The 17,041-nt window shown below is 45.1% G+C and overlaps 1 protein-coding gene across 20 annotated transcripts in view; it reads left to right on the top strand.

Moving 5' to 3' along the window:
• LRP8 (LDL receptor related protein 8) overlaps positions 1-13,519 on the top strand; it is a 78,765-nt gene extending 65,246 nt beyond the window's left edge. For 8 of the 20 annotated variants that reach the window (XM_082688485.1, XM_082688489.1, XM_082688500.1 and 5 more), the window contains 5 exons: positions 1,328-1,396; positions 4,841-4,945; positions 5,331-5,503; positions 6,481-6,657; positions 8,905-13,519. In XM_082688485.1, coding sequence (XP_082544611.1) covers positions 1,328-1,396; positions 4,841-4,945; positions 5,331-5,503; positions 6,481-6,657; positions 8,905-8,943 — 563 coding nt within the window. In that variant the 3' untranslated portion in view covers positions 8,944-13,519. Of the gene's footprint in view, positions 1-1,327; positions 1,397-3,378; positions 3,700-4,840; positions 4,946-5,330; positions 5,504-6,480; positions 6,658-8,904 lie in introns of those variants that run through there. The other 12 variants (XM_082688499.1, XM_082688501.1, XM_082688488.1 and 9 more) reach the window with 4 other exon arrangements.
• The last annotated feature ends 3,522 nt before the right edge of the window (positions 13,520-17,041 follow it).

Below are 17,041 nucleotides of genomic sequence, written 5' to 3'. Positions count from 1 at the left end.
CACAAGCTTGCCTAGAGAGACAAAGGAGGTGGTGTAAACAGAAATGGCTCGTGCGCACAGCCTCTGCTGCTGCTGGGCATGGGCCTGGGTTCACTACTGACGCAGGGATGAGGGAGTGTCCCTCTGATCTGGAAACCTCAGAAGCTCTGGTCTCTTTTCTTAGCTCTCTTAGCCGGTTCCCCAGCCAGTAACACCCATCACTATGGTCTGCTTGTGCCTCTTTCCAAACCCTGGCATGAAAATAATTAAGTTCAGCACTTATGAAATCATCAGAAGCAATACTTGTCATGGCTAGAAATGTTCTGTCTCATGAGCCAGCAAATACCTTTTTAATTAAGTCACCTGCCAGGGCAAGTTCACTTAAGAAGATAAACCATCTTTAAAACATCTCCCATATGTGGCCCAGAAACCAAGCAGCCCGGTAGCACCTTTCTCATCGGGCCCATCTTGCCGGCAGAAGCTGGCTTTGCAGAACTGAGCGCTCACCCCGACTTTTGGAGGTTTAGCTCAGTGAGTTCCAGGCCCTCTCCAGGGGGGCAGAGTCTCTGATCCAGGTCTCTGCGCCCGCCTCCTGCTGCTCAGGGTGTGCTCATGCGCAGTGAGGGCACTGCAGCCACAGACTTCCCCAGCAGTGCCTCACTCTGAAGCCCGCAAGGCTGTGCCAGGCACCGGGCGTAGTGAGCACTCTGGCTAAATTACCTCACTTAACCATTACAGTGACCCTTGGAGGTAGGTAACTGGCCCACACAGGTAGGAAATAGGAGAGCTGGGATTTGAACCCAGGATGTCTGACCCCAGGAGCCTGTGCTGTTGGTTCCACTACTTATAGTGCCTCCCATTTTAATTACTTATTGAAAATAAGCTGATAATGCAGACGGACAGAGAGACCACCCAAGCAACAGAGACAAAGCAATAGGTACGGGCTGGAAAAGGCAGTTGCCTTAGTCAACAACGTAGAGACCTAAGTGTTCACTCTGCCAAGCACCCCACCACCACCACCCAGCTTCCTAGCACTGTGGTCCTGTGGGATGGCCAAGGGACATGGGGCACACATCCTGGGTTTGGATCCCAGCTCTGCAGCTTCTCTCTGAGCCCACAGAACACCAGTAAGATTGTGTTTCCCCATGTGTGAAGTGAAGATAACCGTTGTTGTGCTCACGTCGAGGGAGTTTTGATAGGAACTGGAGAGACTGAATTGTTAGGCATTAGTCAGGCACCTTACTATGGAATGAGAGCAAGAAGCAGCTGGCAGTTCTTACAGCTTGAGGCAAGCAAGGACTTGGGCTCACGGTGATGGAGCATCGTTAGGCATGTTTGTGTTTTGCAGATGGGAATGAAGGCAGCAAGATGGACTCAACCGTCACCGCTGCAGTCATTGGGATCCTCGTGCCCATGGGTGAGTGTGGCCCCAAGTCTCCAGGGAGACCAGAGCAACCGTGCTCAGGCTCTGGGGAAAAGCACTAGCCTTAGCCCTGAGCACACTGACCTGTCGCATTGAGGAGACTGTGGCTCAACGAACTTTTCTGCCCCAGGAGATTTCCAGCCCACTTCCCAGTGTGATCATTTGGTATCTTAGCTTGGCACGTAAGACCCTTCAGGACCTGGCCCCCGGCAGCTGTCCTAATGCCTCACTGTACCCCAGTGTTCACCCTTTGCCTGCCTGAAGGCAAACTTTTGGCTCCATGGACACAGGGCTGGGGCCTCTCTTGTTTGCCACTCTCCCCAGCTCCTAGCAGTGGCTGCCACATGGTAGGATATAAAATATTTGTTGAATTAATGGGGAGCGCTGCTTGCCGTTCCTTTAGGAAATCATGCTATCTTGCTTCCTTTCGGTTTGGCTGCGATGTACCAGACTCTGTGATAAGCGGAGAGAAGGTGATTAAAAATGAAGAAGACGTGGTTCCTGTCCTCAGAAAGTTTAGTATTGTCGGAGAGACCCACATAGCAGATAATTTGACGATGACATGGGAAGTCTAAGCCATAGGCGGTCTGGGGAAGTGCCAAGGAAGTACTTAACTTGGAATCGGAAGAGAAGGGAAGTGAGCAGGGAAGGTTTCCGAGTGGAAATGATAGGAAATGACTCACGCCGAGTCAGTCAGCCCAATGAAGAAGAATCCAGAGCTGTCCAAGCAGTGGAAACAGCATGAAGCAAAGCCAGGAAGGGGAACAAGCATGGGAGGGCAAGGTGGGGGTGGGCTTGGGACCACAAGTCCAATATGGCCAAAATATAACACTGAGTTCAACCTCTCAGAGAACCACGGAGGCTGATTTAGTCTCTCCTACCCCGCGGTTCGCATGGTATCCTGAATATGCTGTCTTGTTCTAGTCTCATCTCTTGGTGGGGTGACTGCCCATTCATAGACTGATCCCCCTTGCTTGCCCACGGGCACCTCAGGGACCAGCACTTTGCCCATTTATCCTGGAAATCCCCAGTGTAGTGGTGAGCTAATGAGTGAATGTTTTTAAAACTCCTACACCGTGCAAGGGACTGTGCTGGATGCCAAGGGTCCAGGGAACTGGATAAAAGATAAAAAAGACTTTTTAAGAGCTTTCAGTCTTTACTCAGACTTGGTCCTAAAATGTGATGCAAGAGAGGTGTTACCACATATTACATACATACAGCTACGTGGGGCCCTGCAGAGGAGAGGGAATGGTCCTTCCGGAGAAGGGGCCCTCTGAATTGGCCTTGTAAGGCTTTAACCATAAAGATGATGGGGAGACTATGGCAGGCTGAGTTTGAGTAGAGTGAATGGAAAATACTCTGATCATTGTTTAGTGAAAGAGAAACCAAGCCCTTTCCTGCCATCCTCTACTCGATAGAAGGAAGGGCGTGTGTAGTCTGTTTCCCTGATAGAATCCACTCCAATGTAATTAATATTTTTTAAATTTCTGCTCTTCTGAGGGGTGAAAGATGAGTATTCTTTCCCTGGCATTTCCCTATGAGATAGAGTATCATTTCATATGCTTGATGGCCAATTACATTGCCTCCTAATGCATTGCTCACTCCCAGTCTTGTCTTGATTTTCTCTTGGTTCTTGATCTTATTCTTATTTGTAGAAATATTTATACATAAGGAATATTAAACCTTTGTAATATACATTACAGATATTCTCTTCCTTACTCCCACTTGATTTTTAAATGTTTGTGGTTTTTTGCTACACACAAATTTGAAAATTTGAAGTGTCCGATCTTTTCCTCTTTCGTGTTAGGATTTCTGGGTTTCGTGTTTTCCTTAGGAAGGTCTGTCTCAATGTAAATTGTTAAAATATCTTCACATATATTTTTCTACTAAACATTATTTTATATTTAGACAGAAATCCATTTGGAATTTATTTAGAGTATGCTGTGAGAGATTTAATTATTTTTTTTTTTCTACAGGCCTTTTTCATTTTCCCAAGACCATTATTGAATAATCCATCTCTCTGACTTGAATTGTCGTCTGTATTATAAACTACATGCCTGGGGCGCCTGGGTGGCTCAGTGGGTTAAAGCCTCTGCCTTCAGCTCAGGTCATGATCCCAGGGTCCTGGGATCGAGTCCCGCATCGGGCTCTCTGCTCCGCAGCAAAGCCTGCTTCCCTTCCTCTCTCTCTGCCTGCCTCTCTGCCTGCTTGTGACCTCTGTCTGTCAAACAAAAACAAAAACAAACAAACAAAAAAAATCTTAAAAAAAAAATAATAAAAAAATTTAAAAAAATAAACTACATGCCTATCCATACTTTGATCTTCTTCTGGGCTGTTCATTGTCCTTCACCGGTTACCTGTCCATTCCTTTATATGGCAAGAACAACTTCACACTAGATTTTAATACCTAGTAGGGCATTATTGTGCTTGCAATATTAGATTTTGTTCAACTTCTCTTCTAGATAAACTTTAAAATCATCGTAATTCTTTAAAAATCATGATGGAATCTTTTAAAAAGAGGATTTCTCTTTCTTTTATTTTGTTTTATTTTATTTATTTATTTATTTTGGTAGACAGGGATCACAAGTAGGCAGAGAGAGAGGAAGGGAAGCAGGCTCACTGCTGAGCAGAGAGCCCAGTGCGGGGCTTGATCCCAGGACGCTGGGATCATGACCTGAGCCAAAGGCAGAGGGTTTAACCCACTGAGCCACCCAGGTGCCCCAAATCATGATGGAATCTTTTTTTTTTTTTTTTTCATGATGGAATCTTATGCTTCGGATACATAAGTTGATGTGGGGAGAAGTCACATTTTTATAATACTAAAGCTTCCCATCCAGGAACATGACATATCTCCCAGTTTTTTTTGAGTCTTCTTTTATATTCTTCTGTAAAATTGTATAGATCAAATAGGACTTGAGCATTTCTTGTTAGGTTATCGAGGTATTTTGTAGTTTTCCATTGGGCTGGTATGAATGTTCCATTTTCTAATTGGTTATTGCTCATTGATAAGAAAGCTATTGATTTTTTTACATTAATTCTTGATGAACTGAAGTTATTTCGAATAGTTTTTCATCTGCTTTTTTCAGATTTTTCTGAACATACAGAACTGATGATATTAACACTTGGGTTTCTCGCACTCCCCTGTGTGTCTTCTTCCATTCCTGCTCTGGTCTCACAGCAGAGCTAGGTCTCTGGAACCATAAAATGGTGGTGACAGTTGTCCTGGCCTTGTTCCCATCTTTAATGAGTATTGATGATCACAGTCTTACCAAAGTAAAACACTCCCTCTCAAGCAGCCTGGATATCTGTCAGTAGCCTTCACTTGAAAGCTCACAGTGACCACCTACTATCTCATGAAGCCTCAGGCCCCATTTTTGCCCAACAGTGTTAGAGAACTTACTTCTTTATTCATTAATACGTTCATTGGTTGCCCCTTAGAGCCAGGGTCTCCCTCCTGTGTCCCCTTCCAGAGATGCGCCTCTCCTTGCAGAGCCCCTGCTTTGGAAAGAAACACCCCACCCCACCATCCACCCTCCATTTGGGGTAAGAATGGTTTTCTCAGAGAATTAAAAGGTGGCAGCAGCGTTAGGACAAAGGTGTGGTGAGGAAATTCAGTCATTCACTCCGTACATGTTACTGAGCTGGACAGAGAGGTGAAGACACAGTCTGTGCCCACAAAGAGCTCAGTCTAGTTGGGGCTACACACATATAAAGGACAGGACCGCAGGCTGGGAACACACAGGAGGGAGCAACGGACTGGTCCAAGGAAGAGATAGGAGAAGGGCTTCCAAGCAGCAGAAAAAGGACACACAGAACCACCTGAGGAACCAGGGGCAGGAAAGTTGGAGAGGGGGCGTGAAATGCACTGACATCGGAACAATGGACTCGAGCCTCCTGGAAGTTCAGCATGCTGTGTCCCTTTCTCCAGCGGTAATAGCCCTGCTGTGCATGAGTGGCTACCTGATCTGGAGAAACTGGAAGCGGAAGAACACCAAAAGCATGAACTTTGACAACCCAGTGTACAGGAAAACAACGGAAGAGGAAGACGAAGATGAGCTCCACATAGGGAGAACTGCTCAGATTGGCCATGTCTATCCTGCAGTAAGTATCCCTTGTTTGGAGAATTCCTTCTTTCCTTCCACCTTTCCTTCCTTCCTCCTCCCTCCCTCCCTCCCTTCCTTTTTTATCCCTCCCTTTCTTCCTTCCTCTCTTCCTTCCTCCTTCCCTCCTTCCCAAATTATTCAAGTGTGCCAGGCACTATCCTAGGCCCTGGGGACACAGACACTCTAGGGCAGGTGGTTGGGGTGGAAATGGATCAGGGACCCCCCCCCCCCCCCCCGCTGCAGCTAGAGGCTATTCCTAGAGTAAAGAAGCCAATGTCTTTGTTTCTACTGAGTAAGTTTTCAGAACCTTTGGCCTGGAAGGGTAACTGTGGCCATGCAGTTCACATGCATTCATCGCACACGAGCCAAGCACAGTCCCAGATACGCTGTGTTCACAAGGTGGGAAGGAAGGTTCCCACTTCTGAGGAGCTGGTGGGGGGGAGAGTCATTTACTGTTGTACAGCTGTGCGCGGAGTGCCTTGGTGGAGCTCAGGAGTCTCTTCCAGGAAGCTTTCCCCAGTTTCTCTGTTCTTCCACAGCCTCTCTCCGTCCCAGCACCTGTCACACTGTAGTCAACTTGTCTTTTTGCTCATTGGTCTCCCCACTAGACTGTGAACTCCTTGAGGGTGGGCTCGTTCGATTCATTGGTTTCCCTGGGGCCTAGGTCTGCCTAGCTGGCTCCCGGTGATATTAGCTGAACAGATGCTGTGGGACCATCCATGGAGCTGTGAATTCTATTTGGGAAGCCAGGCAGGGAATGTCTCACAGAGGCTGTGATAGATGAACTGTATCCTTGAAAGGTTCATAGCAGTTTTTCGGCAAGAGGAGGGAAATGGCATTCCAGAAAGAAGCACGTGCCAAGGCTGAGGGGCACAATAGGGCCTGGCCTGTTGGGGGAGCAGATGTCATGGTTCTATAGCAGAGTCAGGGGGCTGAGTGTGACCTCATAGGTCATCCAGTCCATCCCCCTGTCAGGCAATCAGCAGCTTTGATCACCCACTGTGGGCAGAGCCCTGTCTTGGGGAGACCAGAGAACTGGAAGACCAAGCCCCTGCCCTCAAGGAGCTTTTTGTCTTGCCGGGGGAACCAAGGTCACAGCTGCACCAACTCCCGAAGAACTCTCTTTCCGAGCTGCCTGTCGTCAAGTGCAAGGTAGGGCAGTGCCACTTTGAGTCTGAGGGGCTGGTGAGTGAGGGCATGAGCCTAGGCAGGTGCAGCCAATTCTAGACGGCATTCTGGTCCTGGAAGGCTGCCGATTGTAAGCTGGGTGTTGGGGCAAAGAGGAAAGATGAGCTTGGTGTAGACCGAGGAAATGGCGCGTGGAAGAAATGATCGAGTATAGGGCAGAGCAGACTGCCTTGCCACTGAAGCACTATTCACGAAGGGGAAGCAGAGGACATGAAGTGGAGCAGGTGAGGAGGGCTGGCAGAGGGCCTTGAGACTTAACCTTGGCCAATCATGGAAGAAGGGGGGTGCCCAGTGGAAGAAGGGTGGAGTTCAGCTTACAGAGGTGGCTCCCAGTTTCACTGCTCCATAGCCTTGTGGTCTTAGTCACTTCTCTCTGCTCACTTCTATGTGTAAAATAAGAATGATAACCCCCATTCTATCCGCCTCCTGAATTCATAGCGTTCAGGTGGGACAGCGTAGGTGAGAGAGCTTTTGTGAGTTAGAAAGCACTCTACACGTGTCAGGCGGCGTTGTATCCCAAGGGGCCAGTAACCCCTCTGGAGGAGCTATTCCTGAGGCATCTAGGCCCAAGGAGTAAGCTCCTGTCAGCTGCAGGGAAATAGAGCAGGAAAGGGAGGAAATCGACATTTAGTGAGAACCTACTGTGTGTCAGACACGACTCAGTGTTTTATGTACATTTCCTCATATAGTCTCTACAGTAACTTGATAGAGTTGAGATGATTAACCCCATTTTGCAGATGAGGAAACTGAGACTAGAGAATTTGAATAACTTGCCTAGGGTCACAACAAAGAAGTAGCAGAACCAGGACAAAAACTCCAGTCTGTATGCACACAAAAAGTCTGTGCTCTTTCCACTTACATCATGGGGTAAATAGCCTGGGAGTTCTGAGAATCAGATTCCTCGACAGCCTGTTGTCCCCCCTTGTCCTTTTCTCAGATCACTCCACCGTCCCTGCCTTTGGTGTAGAGATTGGTCTTGGAGAGAGTGGGAGGGCACCTGGACAAAAGAAGAGGGTCTCAAGTGTCTTTGCTAGTAGAGCAAGGCCATGGCCTTCACCCAAACCACAAATAACCCAAAGATGATTTGAAAGGCAGTGGAGTCACTTGATAATGTCTAGGCTGTCCATAGATGGGAAGTGATAGTCTGATTCTATTGTATTATGCTGGTCAGGCTGATCTAGAATACAGTGCCCCCCCCCCCTACGGAGATGATCTCATTTGGTTTCTCAGCAACTCTCTGTGGTAGGTCCTATTCTTACTCCCATGTGACAGATGGTAAAACCAAGGCTCAGAGAAGTAAAGTGGTTACCCCAGTTCACTTAGCTAGGAGAAAGATATTGAAACATGGGTCTGCCCAAATGAGTGTACTCAGGAAATGGAAGAGTGGGAAGACAGGATTACGACAGACCCAGTTGGGGAAAGCTAGAGAGGCAGCCTGGAGGAGAAAACACTCAGAAGGAAAGGAAGGGAACTGCGACACTGTCTGCAGATTCAAGGGTGGTCTTTATAGAACTCTCAGAGTCTAAGAGAATCGGGGAACATTGGAATAGTTAGAGAAAGAGATTTCTTGTCAGTAGAGGAAAGAGGTTAAGTCCACTGTCTGCTTTTCCAGTGGAATAAACCAGCCCAGGGCTTAATGGGCTCAGCCCACTAACAGTCAGCCATTTGTGACGGGAATTCTAGCATCTAATGACTAGAAAGGAGGCTTGAGAAAAAGAGGGATTGAATTTAATTGACCTGTACCGCCTTCCGACTCTGTATGATCAGTTACGAGGGGTGCAGCAGATCGCCTGCCTACTGGTGACTCAAAAGCTAGAGACAAGTAGCTAATGGCCTGGGATTAAACATTGGCCAGAGCTAACCCACTGATGTTGAACAAACTTAAAATCCTATAAGGAAGGACTGAGAAAGTTGTGACCTCTGCAGCACTCCTTTACCATGAGGCAGTAAAGAATGTTGGAGAAAGCGACAGCTGTAGATTCACCCAGGTCTGGGTTCAAATGTTAGTTCAGCCACTTGCTATGTGATCCAGGACAAATGTTGTTAAAGCTCATTGAGTCTCCGTTTCCTCATCTGTAAAATAAATACGACAAACCTGTCTCCCGGGGTAGTGTGAAGATTATGTGGGCTGATGCCTGTCTGCTGTCTTGTGGGGACTCAGTAAACAGCTCCTGTGGGTCTAATGGTGATGTCTTTGCTCTGTCTCCCCAGCGAGTGGCATTAAGCCTTGAAGATGATGGACTGCCCTGAGGATGGGACCACTCCCTTCGTGCCTCATGGAATTCAGTCCCATCCACTACACTTTCTGGATGGTGTATGCCTGCATGAAGGGGTTTCTGTATATGGGTCTGTGTGAGTGAGTGAGTGAGTGTGTGCGTGTGATTTCTTTTTAATTTATGTTGCGGAAAGGTAACCACAAAGTTATGATGAACTGCAAACATCCAAAGGATGTGAGAGTTTTTATATGTATAATGTTTTATACACTTTTTAACCGGTTGCACTGCCCATGGGGACTTCATGGAATGGCTACTGCCGAGTGACTGACACGATGTACATAACCAAATGGGGCTGATGGTACAGTAGCTTACTCATCATTTTAAAACTATATTTACAGAGGGTGTTTGGTTTGGGGGGACTTTTTTAGGTTTTGGAGTTTGGGGTTGATTTTTTTTTTCAAGTATATAGAATGATGATGCTTTGTGGCTTCCATCAACATAAGTAAAAAAAAGAAGAAAACACTTCAACTCCCTCCCCCACTTAGATTATTTATTAACATATTTCAGAAATAAGATTAGTTCTATAAATAATTTAGAGACATGAGAGTATTTATTTTTGGTATGACTGGCCCACCATGCAGACTCCGCGTGCATTGATATTCCTATGTGTATGTGTGTGAGAGAGACAGATCTGTAGAAAAAGGCGTGCCTGGGGCTGTTCGAATCCATACAGAGAAATACATGGGAAAACAGTCCACGGAGGGGCATCTGTAGTTTTCAGAGAAGCCTCTGGAAATTTGGCTCAAAAAAATGGATGCCATGGTTTGGTAAACACGTGGTGGAAGAGGCAGGTCTTCCCCACCTCTGGCAACTCCTGGGACCCCAGTCAGTCAGGCAAAGCCTTTCAGTTCACCCATGCCTGCCATGACTCCCACTTGGGCTTTCTCTTCTGCGGCTGAGGCCAGTGCACAGACGTCACACGGTGCCATTTCTCGTGAGCTCAGGCGAGAACATGCCCGAACCTTGGCTACTGCTTATTTTAAAGTTTGACATTTCAAGTAACTTCCTTTTCCTTCAGGATGCTTGGGTTGAATTCATTATGTTTCCTCTGACGCAGGTAGAGTGCCATCCTTACTCATAGAGAGCTAAGTGGAGGCATTTCTAGAACAGCCCAAGTTTCCTGTAGAGACTGGCTCAGGCACTGAACCTCTGAGACACGCAGTGGGTGAGGATAAGGACAGTGGAGTGGGTTCTGTTACATCTCTGTTTTTCCCTTTCCCTTATTCTCTGCCATTTCCTGTAAGTGGGGGAAACAACACAGGCTTGCTACCATCATGTGTTCATATAGAGGAAAGTAGCTTTAGGCAGAAGTCAGAAAAAGTGGCCAAACTTGAAGTCCTACAAGAGGGAAAGGGCATACACAACGTTATAGCCTATTGGATATATATGTTCACACAGGGATTTGGTTTACTACTTTGTAAATAAAAAAACTCTGAGTATATGTATAGATTTTTTTTCATTATGGACACTTTTCGTTGTTTTTCCTGGGTGTTGGGAGAGGTGGGAAAAGTGCTTTTTTCTCTTTGTGGGATCTACCATTGAAAACATGGTCCCAGAAGGAACTCTGGCCCCGCCAGCTCTCTCATCCAAGATCTGAGCTTTTCTTAACTCTGCTTTTCTGCCACTTCCCTCCCACCAGACAGCCAGGGACAAGACATGTGAACAAACTGAACAAATTCTGACACCCCTCCCCGCAGCAGCCCCCAACTCAGTGAAGCTTGGATATCTCACCAGCTTGATACCCTTCACATTCCCAGGCAGGTATTCAGGAGTTCTAATACCCTGCTCCTAGAACCTTTCTCCACGTCACTCGTGAGCTCCTCACTTCTGAGAAAATCAACTGTGTTCTGGAGCCTCGGCCCTATGCTCTGCGTAAACAAGCAATTTCCTCACAATATGCATGTGTTGTGGTCCTGAAACACTCATTGAGAGGCAACTGACCTAGAGACCAATACCAAATAGAATTTTAAGAACAGGTGGCCAACTCCTATGGAGCTTATTCACTTACTACTATTCTTTCAAGAATGGAAAGTAAAATTATTTTTGACTGAAGAAAAATGAAAAAAAAAAAAAGTCATTGAGATTTACAGAAAACAGGCAACTTTTTCAATGACCTGCCTCCAAAGAAATAGAATTTCCTGGGGAAATGAGAACAGTGACTAATGTGTAGTTTCTAAACTTTGAATCAGATCTTGGCCTTCCCAGAAAAAACAAACAAACAAACAACAAAGCAAAACAAACACAAACAGAAATGGAGTCAGGATGGTTCAGCCTGAGATCTCAAAATGATGATGAAACACAGCTTTCTCAGAGACGTCCATGTTTCCAGAATATGCTACAAGTGCAGTTTGGAAGAGGCAGCTCTGGGAGCGGCTACAGAAGACAAATTGCAGAGTCCTCACGTGTCCGATGGTAGTCCATAGGATGAAATCTGAGGAGGTCAGGTCCATCCTCCCTCTCTAGTCTTGGAGGCTCCTGAACCTCATTTTGAGGTGTAATTGCATTTCTGTTGCCTTTTGCCTCTGTGCTCTCATGTATCTACAGCCAATATCAGATCATAGAGTCATTGGACTGTAGAGCTGGAAGGAAATCTAGACATAAGGCCTGGAGGGTAGAAGATTTATCAGAAATTTATTTTCCCCTCTGTTTCAGAGAAACTGGTCCCAGACCTTTTCCTCCCTTTCCTTCTCCAAGAGACTACTTTGGGCTGCCTGAGCATTGTACCAAACCTGCTACCTATCTAATGGCCTATCTTTCTAGTGGAATTATGAAGACGCTGGTAGAAATAGCCTGCCAGAAACAGAAAACTAAAATTTTATTTATATACTCTTGATGGCATGATTATTTATAAAATAGGTTGAGGAAATGTCTAACCTCAAGATGAGACCGGAATTAAATTTATGGCAATAAGTACTATGATCCTTCTAATTTTCTCTGCGGTTGCGGTATATCCATTCATTGAAACCATTTGCCAGGTACCAGCTAAGTGCCGGGCACTGCACTCAAGTGTTTACTGTCCTTACAGAGTTCACAGTATCAGTAGAGGAAGACCCGCGGAAACAAAAAAGGAACAGATTCTTTTCAGAGTACTATTAAGGCACAAAGGAGAGAGAGGTCATTTCTATGTATGGAGATGAGGAATGGGGTCAAGAAAGGCATTGTGGAAGTGACCTTATGCTAAGTCTTAAAAACTTCAGTCGGGGTGTCCGGGCTGCTCCAGGCCGTGGAGGACACAGAGGCATGAAACAGCATGGGGACTGTAGGGAACTGCATGTAATTCATTGTAATGAGCGAAAGGCTCAAGGGGACTTAGCAAGAAATGAGGCTGAATGGAAAGACAGGTTCAATGTAAGCACTTTATAGAATACTTTTGTTTAATTTCTGATTCCATTATGCAAACATTTCTTAGTCTTTTATTGCATACGAGGCACGGAGTGCATCGTGGAGGGTTCATCAGGATGCATCGCCAGCACTTTGCAGACACGACAGTCTTTAGCCTCCAGCTTTCCAGTGGCCAAAGGGAAGTAGTGACTGCGTTTCATATGTTTGAGTTTATCTTTTTTTGAATATAAGGGTAATGGAATTTCACAGAAGCACTCTGTGTTGTCAAGAGCCTCTGAGATTTTTCTCAACATTGAGAAAATGAAATATTGGAGATGGGTAGTCTGCAGAGGGAACCCCAAGCACTGTCTAGTCAGATGCTGGTAGGAGTCGGGAGAGAGCACAGGAATGTGAGCCTCCCTCCTCTTCCTAACTCCAGCTGGACTGCTTCACAGAATATAAATGAGTTAGCAATTAAACATTCAGAGTAAATAACTTCCTTTCCCATCAATGCATGAAGATAGAGTATCGGAGTCTTCTCACACTGTATTTTTAGGGTATTGGGGATTTTCAGGGTACAGAGAACTTAGAGGTGGAAGAATTATAGCTTCAAATTTTCAGTTAATATAAGAAATCAGGAAGCTCTGTTCATTCAGGCTATGCACCATGTGCATAGTCAAGAATCAGCAGAAACCCTCTGCATTTGCAAACACTTTGTGCTATAAAAAGTAATTTTAAAAAAGCCACCTGTATATGTATATATATATTTAAAAACATGGAGGTTTTGATACTTTTTTACAAAAACTACAAGAGAAAACATACCTGTACAAACCATGTGTTTTAAAATAGCATTTTGTTCTAAACAGCTCTTGTTCATTTGGGGGTGAAGTACTGGTTTGCAGACTCCATCACCTTGTACCCAAATGAATTTTCCTCGTTTGTCTTCTCCCCACACCCTCAAATGACCATATTTGATGTAACAGGCATGTTAGAATGTTGGGTCACACTAACAGTTTCTGCCCTCTTTGTCTTGTCATTCCGAGTTTCATTAGCTTGTGTACTCAGTGCCCTTTGCAGTCTGGTTTCTGTTCCAGAAGGAGAGGGTGGTGTGCTGCATCTCACTAGCTGTACTGACATCATCTTGGTGAACAAAAAACCAAATGTGAACATTTGTAAAATCAGTGCACTGTTTCTAGAGAGAGATTAAATTCATTTTTTAAAATCTGAAAGTGTTGTTCCATTGTGATGCTTTAATGAGGGGTGGGGGTGTGGTGAGCTATCATTGATTGAGTCCCTAATGTGTATCCAGTAATTATTTTAGCCTTCTACTGTCCTATGGGATAAATACTATCAATATCAATATTATTGGGGCACCTGGGTGGCTCAGTGGGTTAAAGCCTCTGCCTTCAGCTCAGGTCATGATCCCAGGGTCCTGGAATCGAGCCCCATATCGGGCTCTCTGCTCTGCAGGGAGCCAGCTGCCTCCTCTCTCTCTGTCTGCCTCTCTGCCTACTTGTACGTAATCTCTGCCTGTCAAATAAGTAAATAAAATCTTAAAAAATTTATATCAATATTATTGTCCCCATTACGTAGATGAGGAAATGGGTGAAGGGACTACCCAGAGTCCCACAATTACGTTTAGTATCCCCAAAGTGCCTGTAGCACATGCTACATGTGGCATTCTCTGCCTAGATTGTCCTTCTCTGGCTCTTCATCTGGCTGACTCCTGCTTGTCCTGGATACTCCACTAGGACTCTTCTTCCACAAATCTCTGTTCTCTTAGACCTAACTCCCAGCGTTAGGTAGTTTCTACTTACACAGCAAATTTTGCCTATTTGCATACCAATACTTCTGCCCCTCCCCCCATCCCTGCTTCCGGGCTGCTGAGGTTGTTTTTACCAAGGACCTCCTTGATTATAAATCTTATAAATATTTTCAGTCTTTTATCTCCCTTGACCTGGAAGCAGTTGGCACTGTTGGCACTCCTTGGAAGGAGTTTTGGCTCATGACGCCATATTCCTGGTTTTTCCCTACTTCTCTGGCCATATCATAATCTCCTTCACCTATCCCTTACATTATGCTGTCTTGTCTCAAATCCATCCACATTTATCATCTCCATCGCCACTACCCAAGTACAGGTTACCATTATTTTGGACAATCGTCATCGTAGATTAGCAACTACATATCTGAACTTCATACTTTTCAATCTTTCCATTTTCCAATCTGTTCTACAGTATTGCAGCCAGAGTGATTTTGTCTAGAATGCAACAGGTCATGTCACTACTATCCTTTCTACTTTCCTGCTTAAAGCTCTTCATCTGTTTCTCTTGCATTAAAATCCAATACCATTCTGATTTAGCCCACACTCCTTAATATGGCCCCTTCTCCAACCTCATTACTATATGCAAAACCTCATTCTGTATTCTAACCCCGTGGTTCTGGGCCCTCTGTTTGGACCATTTCCATCAGGAAGACTTCCCTTAGGCCCCTAGACTGGATTATGAACCATCCCCTGTGCTTCTATAGTATTCTGTGTTTCCCCTATTTGCAACCTTTATCTTTACATTATAATTGCTTGTATGCTCCCTAATGGCGTCCTCTGCAAGTTCTGTAAAGGTCTGTATTGCTTAGCAACATGTTCCCAGCATATTGCACAGTAAATGCACAGTAAATCATGCTGAATTCAGACAAATCAAATACACAGACCATGTTCTTTCAACTATACCATGTAATCTCACGCCCCCAAGCCTGGATCACTTTACAGCCTGACGAATCCAGTGTCCTTTACATTTACTCAAAACTTTTGTTATTTGCCACATCTGCAGATGCTCAGATTCAGCAGTTACCATATAATTTTTATAATTTCATTCTTGGAAAATAACCTCACAGCATTTGCCTGATGAATCTATATACTTAATTGCAATTACCATCTTGATTGTTGTGAGGATTCAAAGAACAGCATTTGTAAATGGATTCACATTTATTAGGTGCTTAATACCTAGTGGTTCCCTTCTCTTTTTTATACAGTTCCCTTATTACCACCCATACCAGTGCATTTTTTAAAAAGATTTATTCATTTATTAGAGAGGGAGGGAGGGAGAGAGAGAGAATCCCAAGCTGACTCCCCTCTGAGCAGAGAGCCCGATTCAGGGCTTGATCCCAGGACCTCAAGATCATGACCAGAGCCCAAATTAAGAGTTTGATGCTCAACTGACTGAGCCACTTAGGCATCCCCGAGTATTTTTTTTTTTTAATAAAATACCTTATGGCTTAATAGCAATTTACAGTTTGCAAAGTATTTTCACAATTTCCAAGATATTGCTTCCTATCCTTACAACAGCCCTTCCAGATGTATGACATTATTTTTCTCATTTTAAAGATAAACTTGAGGTCCAAAAAATTAATCAGTTCATCTTTAGTCACAGTGAATCAAGTTGCACAAGGATTATTTTAACACAAGCTTCCCATGATTTCCCACCCACCCCCCTCCCCGTCACACCTACTCTACACTGTGCTACCAATTATTTGGGGGAGGGGGAGAAGAGGAGTACTGGTAAGAATGGGAGTGAGAATCAAGAGACCACTGATCTCTATACAGAACAGTATATAGTTTGAGTAGCCAGGCCCCAAGAATGATGCCATCTCAGCCCTGTCTCTAGAACTGATTTCATTCCCCACTCTGGCTGGAACTTCAATGAGCTAAAGCAGTCTTCTAATAATTAGAATTTTGATTGTCCTTTGCCTACTCAAGGAGGAAACATTTTCCACAGCCAGAAAGACTTCATAGAGGTCAACCACTTTGGCCTGAAAAGACAAGGGTCTCTTGGGCATCAGTCCTCAACTGCAGCTCATCTGGGTGCTTTGCAAAAACATACCAACGCCTGGGTTCACTGCAAGAGAACTTGCTTAATTGGTTTGGGGTATGGCCCAAGCATCAGGTTTTTGTTGTTGTTGTTGTTTGTTTTTGTTTTGGTTTTTGTTTTTATAAATTTATTTGAAAGAGAGAGAGAGCACAAGTGGGGGGAGTGGGAGGCAGAGGGAGAAGAAGCAGACTCCCCCCTGAGCAGGGAGCCAGATGAGGGGCTCAATCCCAGGACCCTGGGATCACTACGCAGCAGAAGGCAGACACTTAACCAACTGAGCTACCCAGGGTCCCTCAAGCATCAGTATTTTTAAGATGTTCCCAAACAATTCCATTGTGCAGCCAGGACTCTGAATCACTGCTTGGTAAACAGTGCATAGAAAATGAGAATGGGAAATTAAATATTCCGTTTAACTTCTACTCACAGCACCTACTCTAGAGACCAGTGAAGTAGAAAGGGAAAGGTAGAAATAAAAAGTAAAAGAGATAAAATGGGAGATAAGTTAGTTCCAGGGAAATGACAATCTCCAAAGGTTTCCCTGAACTAGTCCATAAACAGCAAAGTTCAGTTGCAGCCAATTTTTGACACAGCGTGTGCTGAGTTCCTTGGAATCAGGTCACTTAACTTTTTTTTTTTTTCTTTTTTTTTCTGGGAGGTCGGCTCATTTAACCCCATTTTATTATTGAGACCTAGTTCCGGAGGCGGTTATCAGCTTTGTCCGACTCCAAGTCAGGTATATTTAAATGGATGTCGAGCCAGAAAACCCGCCGCTCCAAGCTTGGTGCAAACTCCGAGGCCGAGCTTCAGCCCTATTCCCGCCTGGGGCTGAGGAGGCGGGGCTGCACTGATCCCGCCTTCGGGTGAAAGGAGCCTTGTTTCCGCCGGGTA

The sequence above is a fragment of the Mustela nivalis genome, assembly GCF_964662115.1.
Source record: "Mustela nivalis genome assembly, chromosome: 10".
Taxonomy (NCBI): Eukaryota; Metazoa; Chordata; class Mammalia; order Carnivora; family Mustelidae; genus Mustela; species Mustela nivalis.
Note: the sequence above shows the minus strand (reverse complement) of the source record. Positions and strands in the feature narration are given on the sequence as shown.